This window comes from Danio rerio, chromosome 8 (assembly GCF_052040795.2).
Source record: "Danio rerio strain M-AB ecotype USA chromosome 8, GRCz13ab, whole genome shotgun sequence".
Lineage (NCBI taxonomy): Eukaryota > Metazoa > Chordata > Actinopteri > Cypriniformes > Danionidae > Danio > Danio rerio.
Genome location: NC_141028.1, coordinates 53,723,153 through 53,735,469, shown reverse-complemented (window position 1 = coordinate 53,735,469; position 12,317 = coordinate 53,723,153). Strand labels below are relative to the sequence as shown.

The window sequence follows — 12,317 nt, the reverse complement described above, 5'->3', positions numbered from 1 at the left end:
TCACATGGCCGCCTAACCCTCGCTGTAACTGACGCGCACCTCTCAAAAAATTTAACCAGATGTTGCAACGACGCATTGCCCAAGCTTTGTGATTGGTGGGCTTGGTAGCGATGATGCTGTGAGACGTCAGCGAGATGAAGCGAGTGTTTACAAGTGTCGAGTCGCGTGAAGGAGATCCAGATAAAAACTTTTGTTTTGTGTTTACCTTGTGATTAAAGTTGCTGCACGTCCACCGGTTCCCACTTCTGTATGAGCGAGTTTAAGCTCCTTGTAGCGTTCAGAAAAAACAGAACACCCACAAAGAAACTCAACACAGAGTAACATAAAAACCTGATGCCATCTAGCGTTTCGGAGGTGTTATTGCAGAGCAACACAAACAGCACTCAGAAGTATAAATGCACGACTAGCCTACAGTTTTGACAAACAACAAACAGAACTGGCGAGGAGGAGGTGCCTTGTTAGGTTGTAATATCTCTCCCAAAACCCTTTTCCTTCTGAATGAAATGCCTACATTACTATATCCAATCACCTCTCAGTAGAAAAAACAACCACGCCTACTGTTTTCTGATTTAATATTTCGTTTCTCTAGGAACTGCGTCACAATACAAAAAAACAGTCTCAACTTCTGGTTCCTGCGGACATTAAATACTCTTAATGTATTAGAATCAAGAATATGTTTGTACTTAAATAAAAGAATTACGAAAGAGTTTGATTTATGTTGACCACAGATTTGTTGTTATTATTTATTTTGCCTATAATAATCACTACCCACCCCATGGAAATTGAGAGTCCTCTCAGCTGTCCCAACCCAGCTGTCACAGTAATATGGGTGTTAATTTAGTGGGTGTTACAATAGCCCCTTTCACACATACAGACCTTTCCGGAAAATTGCCGGCAATTTTGGTTTGTGAGAATAAAAACCTTTGAATATTTTTCCAGACACATTTAGCTGCTAGAAGTTAGTCAGATCACGTTTATATGTTCTTCTTTATGCCAACTGTGTAAATAATCATCGATGAGATGCTTATAATAAGCTGTTGTTTGTTTACCTTCAAGCTTTGCGTGTGCCTTTGAAACAGCCTGTGAGCGCCTGCACACACGCATGTTATGAACATCTTGACATGCGAAAGTGATCCTGCGAAAGTTGTTCACAATATTGATCATCCACAGAGTTTGTAATTTAGTCAAATGTTTACAAATACAAGCTCAGCCGTTTAAAGCTCATTTGTGGTGAATGATGTCAGAATTTACCGGTATTTTGGAATGGATGTGTGAATGCTCTTTTCCGGAAAATTTACGTAACGTCCTCGCCTGTGTGAACAGCGCTTTTTTGAATATACCGGTAAAGTCGTTCCGGAAATTTTCCAGATATTTACCGGTATCAATGTGTGAAAGGGGCTCATGTCTTATACGTATTGGGCCTGGTCCAATATGTCATCATGCCACAGACAGCGAGGAAATCTTATGTAAATTAGCCAAATGCATTTTGGAATGATTTTTTAAAATAAAATACCAGCAAAACTTGGATTTGTGTAGTAATCACAATTGCGGGAACCTGTAAACAAGACATGCATGACACAACCATTTGACAATATTATTATTTTTCCAAATATTAATATAATTTAGAAAGTGAAAAAAGACCACAGAGCACAAAAAATGCTATATTAAGAGAAATCTATTACTGAGATAGGTAGATAATACTCAAAAGTAAATGAATCCATAATTTCTGATATTTTTATTTCTGTTTATTTTTTTTTTCCTCAGCGGCTTTGGACTTTGTGAAAAGCCACCCTCAGGGCGATGTGGATCAGCACAAGTTTGAGGTGGCCTGTGGTGTGGGAGTGGTTGTCACACCTGAGCAGATAGAGGACGCAGTAAGAACACTATTTATAGATACATCATGTGACTTCATAAAACCTGAGATCATTTTTAAAGTTTTTTTAAGGGAGGGTCTATGTATGCTGGTCTCTTTCTTATTTTCCCAGCGGTGTTTCCTTGTAGAGCAAATGATTAAACTCTTAATGTGTCCCGCTTTATGCGCAGTAACATCATGTTATACAACTGTCCAGCCAAATATGCTTTGATCATTTTTTTTATGTCTTGATTTAAAAAGAAATGCAATATAAATGTTTTTTATAGAATGTAAAGACATTTTAAATAATTTTATTCTTGTTTTCTGCTCTCAATTATTTTGCATGGTGGCCAAGCATTGTAATTTAATCATCTCTTACTTCTAGATGATATTTATAACAAAAGCTGAATACAATAGTTTTCTATGACTATTTATGTTCAGACTGTAAGCAAAAAATCTGGTTTATTGCTTATCAAATCTTATTTTCTCTCACATTTGGAGATGGTTTGAAATGTGATTCCAGTATGGATGCTCTTGCTGCTGTTGAAAAAAAATAAATAAATGAGTGAAAAGAAGAGAAGAACCCAGTCCAGGAGACTCGGAACAAGCAGAATTCCTTTATTGAGACGTGTTGGTTAATCTGCAGTCATACAGCGTCTTTAAGATGTGTCTGCAAGAGCCTACTAGAGGTCCGCAGTCTGCAAGTTCTTTCACAAGTCTCTCACACAAGTCTCACACAAGTCTGAATTAGTCTGAATTAAGACAAAGATTTCATGTCTATATTGTGTTCTTAGGAGGAGGGGATTTGGCTAAACAAAGTATGCAAATTAAGAGTTGGAGTCAGTCTGGCTTAGGTGTTAAAAAACGGCCCAGCTACTGACCACACAAGTTAATCAACATAGGGTTTCTGTAGCATAAAAGCAACACCCGAAGACAAAGACAGAGTCGTTTAAAGCATTTGCATCACTGGCTTAGCCTGTAGTCAGAGAGAGAAAGGTTAAATGTCCCTCCTAGCTGGGATGTTAATGAAATTATATAATTAAAAACCAAAGAATATAACTTTTCAGTTATATGTAGATTATTGTTCATTTGGAATTAGTTGATAGAAATTTATATTTCCACACTGCTCATATCAGATTTCAGATTTTTTCTGCCACTGTAAATGTGGCACAGAAGTAACATAAAAGCTAGTTTAAAATAACCAGTAGTAGTTATTAAGGGTGTCGCGATCCTCCAAATCCTCGATTCGATTACATTTTCGATTCTAAAGTCACGGTTCGATTCGATTTTCGATTATGAATAATTAATTTATTAATAACGAATTAATTATTTGTAGCCTAACATTTAAACTAACTGACCTGCATGGTCTTTGTTTTACCCATAAACAAATCATACAGTAAACGAATAAAGGTAAGTTACACACATAATTACCACCTGTCAATCACTTTTTTCTGCGGGACTCGTGAATAGGCAGTGATCTGTGTTGTTATAATGGCGTCAGTAAAAAAGATGCACAACCAACAGGAACCAGCCAACAGTATCTGAGCTGTTCGCTAAAATTACTAAGTACAAATGTGTAAGTTAAAGATTGAAGCAGTCTACTGACCCGCTGACTGCCTGGACCCGCTGTCTCGAACGCATGACAGTGTGTGTGTGAATGTGTTTGTGTGGTCACGTGATGTGCGTTTTCAGCGGTAGTGAGGAAGGAGGGCTGCTCAGAAATGCTATACGCCAGTGTGGATATGGATCGTTGTCGTTCTAAAATGCCATTTAAAAACAAAGACCTATTAGTGTAAACAGGGCCTGAGTGTGTACTTTTCGCGAGCGGATTTGCAACGGGGGCAGGGCGAAGGATCGCGATGCGCCCATCCTCTATCAGCCCAACCCTAATACGTACATAGCAGAGCTTGCAAACTGTGTTTTTTTTTTTTGTCGACAACACGAACATTGTCAACATAACTCACTGGAAATCCAAAATACTTCCACACTGGCGACTTCGTTGAAAGAGGAGAGGGTTTAAGCTCTGGCGAAGGGTCTTCTGCGTCTGCACAGTTTAACATGCACTTCAACAAGTGTGTTTTTTTTCCCGCTTGGCAAGCCAAGCTGACATGACATGAGGGCGTGGCAGCATCGACGATTCTATTTTTTGATTAGATAATCGAAATTGCGCATAAATTTCGATCGATTTCGATTTAAAAATCAAAATCGTGACACCCTTAGTAGTTATACAGTATTAAACTCAGTACTAGATAACGCCTCTTACCCCACAGTGGCTATGTTTCTATCTGAAGATGCACAAAATGTATGATATATAAATGTATGCACAAAACTGGAATATCGCATAAAAACGTGCGAATAAAGCATCGTTCCCATCCAATAAGTCAGACAACATCGTCACTTCCTGATTAACTGGGGCCAAATATCAAAAGTAAAAACTGAATTTGCTGCAGTAGGAGAAGCTGTGTGAATCTTTTCTTTATTTAATAAATGACTTGTGCTTCTGAAGACAAATGCCGACACGCAATGAACCCGTGGTGGTGTTTGATGGCGTGAGAAACCGAGCACAGATGCTCTTGACTATTCTGGAGGTCATTAATAATGTAATAAAACTAATACTTAAACGGTAAGGAGCTGACCAAAACAACATTTCAGATGCTTTACAATGTGCTCAACCTGCTGGTTTATCCATTCACACACAACATGATCTCTTGTAACAAAATCACATGACCTTTTTAATGCACATACTGGAATTTGTTCGGTAAAAGCGTTTCCATCGTAGTTTATGCACATCTTTTCTTATAAAGAGTTTATTCTACTCAGTTTGCGCTTGTTTTTTTTCGCGCATTCTCAAATTGTATGCACATCTTGGCATTTCCATCAACCATTTTCATTTATTTATTTATTTATTTATTTTTTATGTCCATATTCAAAATACGCATAAAATAGCTGGACAGAAGCATAGCTAGTAAAGCTAGCTGTGACTACCTTATGGAAAACCCTCATAATATCCACCAGTCCTCTGTATCACTGAGCGAAAAAATGGTGCTTATTTGAAAAAGCTAGAAGATTTCCATTTTTTTTTTTTTTTTTATGAATTAACGGTGCAGACTGTGTCCTGGTTGGATCCTATTTGAGAAAAAACACATTATGTCTGAACATAGCTTAATGCCTCTATTAAGGATCCTGATCTGTCATTGTTCTCCTGTTAACTCTTTCACAGGTGGAATTGATTATCAGGAAACACAAAGATCAGCTGTTGGCAGAGAGATATCGCTTCAACATGGGGATACTCATGGGTAAGGCGTGTGTATGCTTTATGAGTTTTTTTCTTTTGTTTTGTCCTTAGGAACAAATAAATAATATGAATGTATGTGTAAATGTGTGTGTGTTTGCTTTTTACTCCCTCCTTACCCTACCTTTTATTTTCCCAGCAATGTCAGAAAAGTTATATTAGAATCACCTTTTGTGAATATTGCCTTTTTATGTTGAGACTTTATGATGCTTTCCTCATTTTGTAGGTCACTGTAGATAGAAGTGTTTGCTAAATGTTATGTGAATGCAAAGTCATGGAAGCTAGTCATGTGTTGTGCCTGTATGAAAAGTTTGTTTATGCTATTCAGGTGAGGCCAGAGCCACTCTTAAATGGGCTGATGGGAAGATTGTCAAGAATGAAGTGGATATGCAGGTTCGTGCCAGCGTGGCAGTTTTTCTTTTGATTTCAGATGATTGTCTTAAAGGGATAGTTATCTTAGGAAAAAATCTGTCAATAATTACTCAGCCTAGTGGCATTCCAAACTCCCAATACCTTCATTCATGGTCAGAACAAAAATGAAGATATCTTCTTCATTTAATGTGGGCCTGTCCAGGGCCAGAGCTCCGACCAGCAAGCTAAGTCAGTTATGGGGCACCAGTGGCAGAGCCCTGCTCACAAGCAACCCATTAAATGGTCAAGTCATTCCGGTGCACCAACGGCATGGTGTTGGACTTCCGGTCAAGCAAGTAATATCTACTCTTGCCGTAACATCCACACCCTGAGCGATAGACCACAAAGCCAATTAAGGAATCGAAACTCATCAGACCAGGCAATGTTTTTCAAATCTTCTATTGTCCAATTTTGGTGAGCCTGTGCGAATTTTAGCCTCAGTTTTTTGTTCTTAGCTGACAGGAATGGCACCCGGTGTGATCTTCTGCTGCTGTAGCTCATCCGCCTCAAGGTTTGGCGTGTTGTGCCTTCAGAGATGCTCTTGTGCATACCTCTGTTGTAACGAGTGGTTATTTGAGTTACAGCTGCCTTTCTATCTGCTCAAACCAGTCTAACCATTCTTCTCTGACCTCTGGCATCAACAAGGCATTTGCGCCCACAGAACTGCCGATCGCTGGATATTTTCTTTGTTTCAGGCCATTCTCTGTCAACCTGTGTGCGTGAAAATCCCAGCAGTTTCTGAAATACTAAGACCAGCCTGTCAGGTACCAACAATCATGCCATGTCCAAAGTCACAGCTTACTAGTATTCCGATTGAACCACTGAAGGCATGTGGACTCTATTAAAGATTTTTTGGGTGTTTTTCTTCGAATTAGTTGGGACCGTTGCTGTCTATAGAGGATGAGAGAGCTCTCAGATCTCATCTAAAATACCTTAAATTGTGTTCTGGTGATAAACTAAGGTCTCAGGGAATTGGAATGACATGAGGGCAAGTAATTACACAATTTCATGAAAGTTATTGTAAAACGTGCTATACAAATACACTTTTAATTGAATTAATTGTATAATTAATTGTCTGAACTAACCCTTAAATATACATTCACTCATAATTTGTGCGTGTTTCTAAGGTGTTGCACCTTCTCGGTCCAAAAACTGAGGCGGATCTGGAAAAAAAGAGCAAGGTATGTGTTTACAGCCCCTATTTTTTGTTTGTTTGTTTTTGCAATTGTCATTTGTCACATATCAATCCTTTTGTCAATACAAAATAAAATTAAGTAGTGTAATGCCTAGTTGTGTAATAATAATTATATATTTATGAGTAATGTATTAATATGCATTAATAATATAAGTATATAATTAAATTCTAAAAAAAAACATTTAGGTATTTTAGGAAAAATATTTAGGACAAAACTTGTTTCTATTAGTTGCACAAAACACCTTTTAGATAAGTTAATATAATAATGTGAATCGTCTTCTTTGGTTTGATGCTCAACAAAGTCATTCTGTCAAGATGAACAGGATGGTCAGAATTTTTTTGTAAAAAATGACAGAAAAGACCAAGATTGGTTTTATGGTGGTGTAAAACATTATTTTTAGCCACATTTTTTTCTCTTCACAGGCAGTCAAACCCAAAGCACCAGAAAAAGATGTGAAGATTGAGCAGGCTTCTGCAGTAAACGGTAAGATGCCGAAGGCTGTGTGACCTTTTTACACTGCACTTCAATCGAGTGAAGTCATCTTTATCAGGGTTTCCATGCGTTGTCTTATTTTAATGTGTAAGTTTGTCAACCTTTTTGACTATTATTGTCATTACTCTAATTCAATGAATTTATTAAAATGGATTGTAAACCATGAAACACATAATTTACTAAATAAAACATATTTCAGAGGGCCCTGCAATAATTTTTTTTTAACTTTTAATAAATGCCAGCTTTTATCTGCAAAATAATTATATTTGTATGCAGAATTCTGGAAGAACTGATTAATAAAATGCTATTTAATAATTAAAACATACATAGTAGAGAGATTTATTATGCAATTTATTTGATAGAGCCCTACATTAAAAGTTGCATTTTGTTTAGTATCCCAGAAAACATTTATTGTGTCATTTAGCTTTGTGAATCTAAAAAAAATAAGAACTAAGGGATAATAATTTTTGTGAAGTAATTTATTTTTAGTAGGAAAAGTCATTGCCATGTTCTTGTGTATTTGATCAGGATTATTAAAATCCTATTATTATTTTGATTATTATATAATTTTTTTTTTTTTTAAGTTTTACAAAATTATGGAAGATCTTTTAGAAGTTGTATTTTCATACTTTTACTCTTTTTATAGATGTTGGTAATATAGATGTTGTTAACTATATAAAAAACTGCAGAATGTTTTCCTATATAGTCATTTATAAAGCACAGATTGTTTCATAACCACTTTATGGTGGTAATAATTGTCTATAATGCAAGTTGAATTGAATTAGCGCACCGGTGTCATTATTTAGCTCATTTACAATGTAAATGTTGCGGAAAACACAATTACTGATAAAAAAAAACATTGATCTGGCTGTAAGCAGCCCTACACTGTCAATAGACTCAAGGTCATCAGTCCATATAAATAAAAATTTACAGTGTCTTTTTTTTATTTATTTATTTATTTTTATCACTTATTGTCATCAGCAGCACATGTGATATGATAAGTGAAAAGCTTAGGTGGTAGCTCCAGACAACATAATCCACAACAATATTATAATAACAGTTAAGTACAAAAAACAATAAATATGTTTTAAAAAAATTTTTATTTGTTATAACGTTGTATTGTATAAATTTAGTATTTGGTATAATGCCAAACCAACAATAATTTAAGCGTCATTATTTTTGTGAAAATTATATGCTGCATCAGAGATGCTACTAATGGCTAGGGTTTGGCAGTATGATGATATATCTTTTGGCGGCAACAATATAAAGTTTCTTTTGATAGGTCATTTGCTGTATTGTAAATATATTGAACATCTGGTTCTAGAACTATACTTTAAAAGGAGATTCTTGAACCATCTAACATGATTTCTTCATAAAATTGTAAAAGTCTGTTTTACTAATACATCTTTCTCTCAAGGTGACGGGAACATTGAGAATAAGTCATTGATGGAGCAGCTGAGAGGAGAAGCTCTTAAGTTCCATAAGCCAGGTAAGTGTCCTTAACGACTATGTGTCCAGATAACTACAATGTCATTCAATCTTCTTATTTTTCCTTTTATCTTCTCGGCACAGGGGAGAATTACAAAACGGAGGGTTATGTTGTAACACCTAACACCATGAACTTGCTGAAGAAGCACTTGGAAGAAACTGGAGGACAGGTATGACTACAACTGCAACTACAAGGGAGCTAGCTGGAGCTCGTCTACCCCAATAAAGACATGGGCTCTCCTAAAAACATGATTTGTGAAATTTCTGGGGATCTCAAAAAATATTAACAATGTGTTACTGTATTGTGCAATTTCAGTTTCATATTAATCGTTCAGCGATTCATTTGTTCCCAAACCCCTTCTTAGCGCGATGCTAATCTGCGCTGATTGGTCCAATGACCCAGTCTGTGATTGTACGACTGCGTTAAGCGCGAGACAGAAAAAAAGATCAACAATTTGTAATCAGAGTGCAGAGAGTATGTGTAAGCATACCTGCCAGAGTCTCTTTTATTTTAGACCCATGTCCTGCCACCCTCCCGTTTTGTAATTTTTCCCGGAAAACGCTCGTAATTTCAATCCCACCCTCTCCCCGCTGGTTTTCAACATTTTGGTACTGTCTGTGAAACCCCCGGGTTGCCAACTTTGGTATAGGATCCAATCGCAGCGGCCGCCCAAAACACGCTCCTTAGTACAGTTACTAACACTACAGTACCCAGTTCCCAACAGTATAGTTTAAACACTCGATTTACAGATCACAAAATATTCATTAATCATCCCTGCAGTAGCATTTTGAAAATGTTATGTAAATTGTCACTGATAAATTGTGCGTTTACACTGTTTTTTCTTTCACTTCTTTGTAGGTCCGCACACGTTTCCCTCCTGAGCCTAATGGTATTCTGCATATCGGTCATGCCAAAGCAATCAACTTCAATTTTGGTTTCGCCAAGGTAAACACATCCTAAAATAAGTTGCGTATAAGAAGAAATTCCAGGCTAACTTAACGTGTCTTTGTCACTTTGTCAGGCCAACAACGGCATCTGTTTTCTGCGGTATGACGACACAAACCCAGAGAAAGAGGAGGAAAAATACTTCACCGCCATCAAAGACATGGTGGAGTGGCTTGGTGAGTGTTAAAATCGGACTCAATCTATCCAGTAAAAACCAGTTCGTTTACTGAAGTATAAAAATGACAGATTTAATCAATAATCTTACAATAATAAATAAAATATTAAGATAATTGTTCTGTTGTGATGAAAGCTGTTTGCGTAGTATCTTAGTGACCTATGGCTCTGTAGTAAATGCTGTATGTAAATACCACATTTAAAAACCAATTCACTTCATAACTTCCGTTGAGTGCTTAAAATGAGTCGTTCTGAGAGATGATTCAGTAGTTGTAAGTTTATTAGTCACACTAAATCAACGAAATTGGTTAAATTTTCTGTTTATAAAGTAACACTATTTCCTGGGTTTCTTCTTTATTGGTATTTAAGGGTTTCCACAAGAACACTCTCTGGCTTTCGAAGGAGTTTTATTACTGGGCACACAACTGTGCTTCCCTGACAAGATGTGCATGACAATCAGAGCTTTGCTTAATCACATTTAAGATTTCATTTCGATGAATTGCCTAGTCCTAAGGACAGTTCCTGGCTTTTCTGGGGATTTGAGTTTAGATTCTCTGCCCGAGCCCAGACTTGACCCGCGGGCCAGGTCGGGCTGATATTTCCTGCTACTCTCTTCAGGTTGAGTTGAACCGTGATCAAGTATTTGTGTTTTGTTTTTTGTTTTTTTGTCATTACCTAATTGGCCCAACTGGGTGGAAAGCTATGCCATAATTATAAATATTAAATGAATATTTTAATATTTTAACGAAGTTGGCCTAAGCAACACACATGGATCTACAAAGTTGAGCAGTTCGTGTGTCATGCACAGCAACGCTCTAGCTCCTGCAACAGCATCTCCTCCACTGGCACACATTCACACTGCACGCGCAAGCAGAGGTAAAGCCGCGCATATGTAGAGTAGAAACAGTGGGTCTTATCGATGGATTTATGCAGTAAAATTGCTACTTTTTATTGTCATTTAATATGTTTTTGGTCATTATCAATGTACTGTCACTTTAATTGAGTGTGAGCAGGGGCAAAAATAGACCCAGCACTGAAATGATCGCGACACTGCTATTTCGGTGCCACTGCTTCCGCATGCGATATGAAAGCTCTAATCCATTAACATGGAAGTCGAACAAACATGCGCTGCTCACCCTCTGCTCATGCATGCAGTGTGAAAGAGGTGATTGCAAAAAGTCATAGCTTGCCATGGCAGAAAGGATGATAGTCAGCCTTTAGTGTCCTCTTTTGTCACGATCCATTCTGAATAAACAAACAGTGCAGTTTACATGCTTCGCCCTTGTTAGAATATTCGTTAAGATAAAATCTAAACTAATTTCTGTAGTTCAAACAACTCAGAATTGTAGTTGAGAACCTCTGTTATAACAGCCCACGTATTAAAGTCTGGTTTAAAGCTGGCTCAGGCTTATAAATACAGTTAAGGTAATTACAGTACAGGTACTTGGGTAGGGTCGGGTTTCATTTTTTGGGCCCAATCTAAGCTCTACTGGGGATTCATGCTTTTTTAAAAAGTTTGTTTGTTTATTTTAAACTTGCTTTTAAAAATAACCAGATTGTAGTTGTTTCAAAAGAAAAAAATAACACTTAATTCTGTTCATCTTTGTTTCTGTAGCACTTTTTACGATGTAGATTTTGTCGAAGTAAATAAAAAATTTGTCACAGTTCAGTGTAATCTGTCACTGCTGAAAGACTAAATTTAATGTCTGAAATGAAACTGCAAATTGTTCTGAAATGCATTTAAAAACGATGTATTAATGTTATAGAAAGATGTTTCACAGACGTTTAAAATGTGATCTTTATTCACTCAGGATATGAACCATATGCTGTTACACACGCCTCTGATAACTTCCAGCGTCTCTACAATCTTGCTGTTGATCTCATTCGCAGGTAAGATTACAGTCCCATTGCTTAATGTGTGAGTGTTAACAGGCTTTTGTAGCCGAAGTTTTTGTAGTACAATAAACATTTGTTTTTACTCATCAAAAGTCATTATTTAAAATATTGAAAATAATTTTATACATATAAATTAGGGTTGCGCCAAAACAAAAAATGCTGGGTGCAACTGGTCAAAAAACTAAACCAAAAAGTCTTATTATTTTATATTTATTATGTATACTCATCATATAGTTAATGTTGTTGTTATTATCATTTTATATATCAAGTAATTTTGTACGTTTTAACTTTTCCACAATAATTAAAAATTATACTGATTTTAAAAACACAAGCCAATAAAATAACCACATTTTGTAAAATAATAACATTTTAATAAAATAGAATATTGAGCTGTTTTCAAGGGTGCAATTCTGGTCTGAGAGGTGGGGGGGGACCAAATCTGAGTGATGGTGATACTATTGTGGAATGTTGGTGATAGTTTCAGAAATGTGCAGCAATGTTGAGTAATTGTGTGCAAAAAAAGCCTAAATTTGAAAAATAACTATTTTAAAGTGAGGGGGACATGTCCCC

General features: G+C 36.5%; 1 protein-coding gene across 2 annotated transcripts in view; it reads left to right on the top strand.

Annotated features, from left to right (window-relative positions):
- The window catches only part of qars1 (glutaminyl-tRNA synthetase 1), a 32,420-nt gene that overhangs the window by 856 nt on the left and 19,247 nt on the right, over positions 1-12,317 (top strand). For both annotated transcript variants that reach the window (XR_015496948.1, NM_001423662.1), the window contains 10 exon segments: positions 1,765-1,874; positions 5,073-5,148; positions 5,473-5,537; positions 6,683-6,736; positions 7,174-7,234; positions 8,661-8,732; positions 8,816-8,901; positions 9,591-9,677; positions 9,754-9,853; positions 11,663-11,741. Coding sequence is in view for 1 of the 2 variants with exons in the window: in NM_001423662.1 (NP_001410591.1) it covers positions 1,765-1,874; positions 5,073-5,148; positions 5,473-5,537; positions 6,683-6,736; positions 7,174-7,234; positions 8,661-8,732; positions 8,816-8,901; positions 9,591-9,677; positions 9,754-9,853; positions 11,663-11,741 (790 nt within the window). In the remaining variant the exon portion in view is untranslated.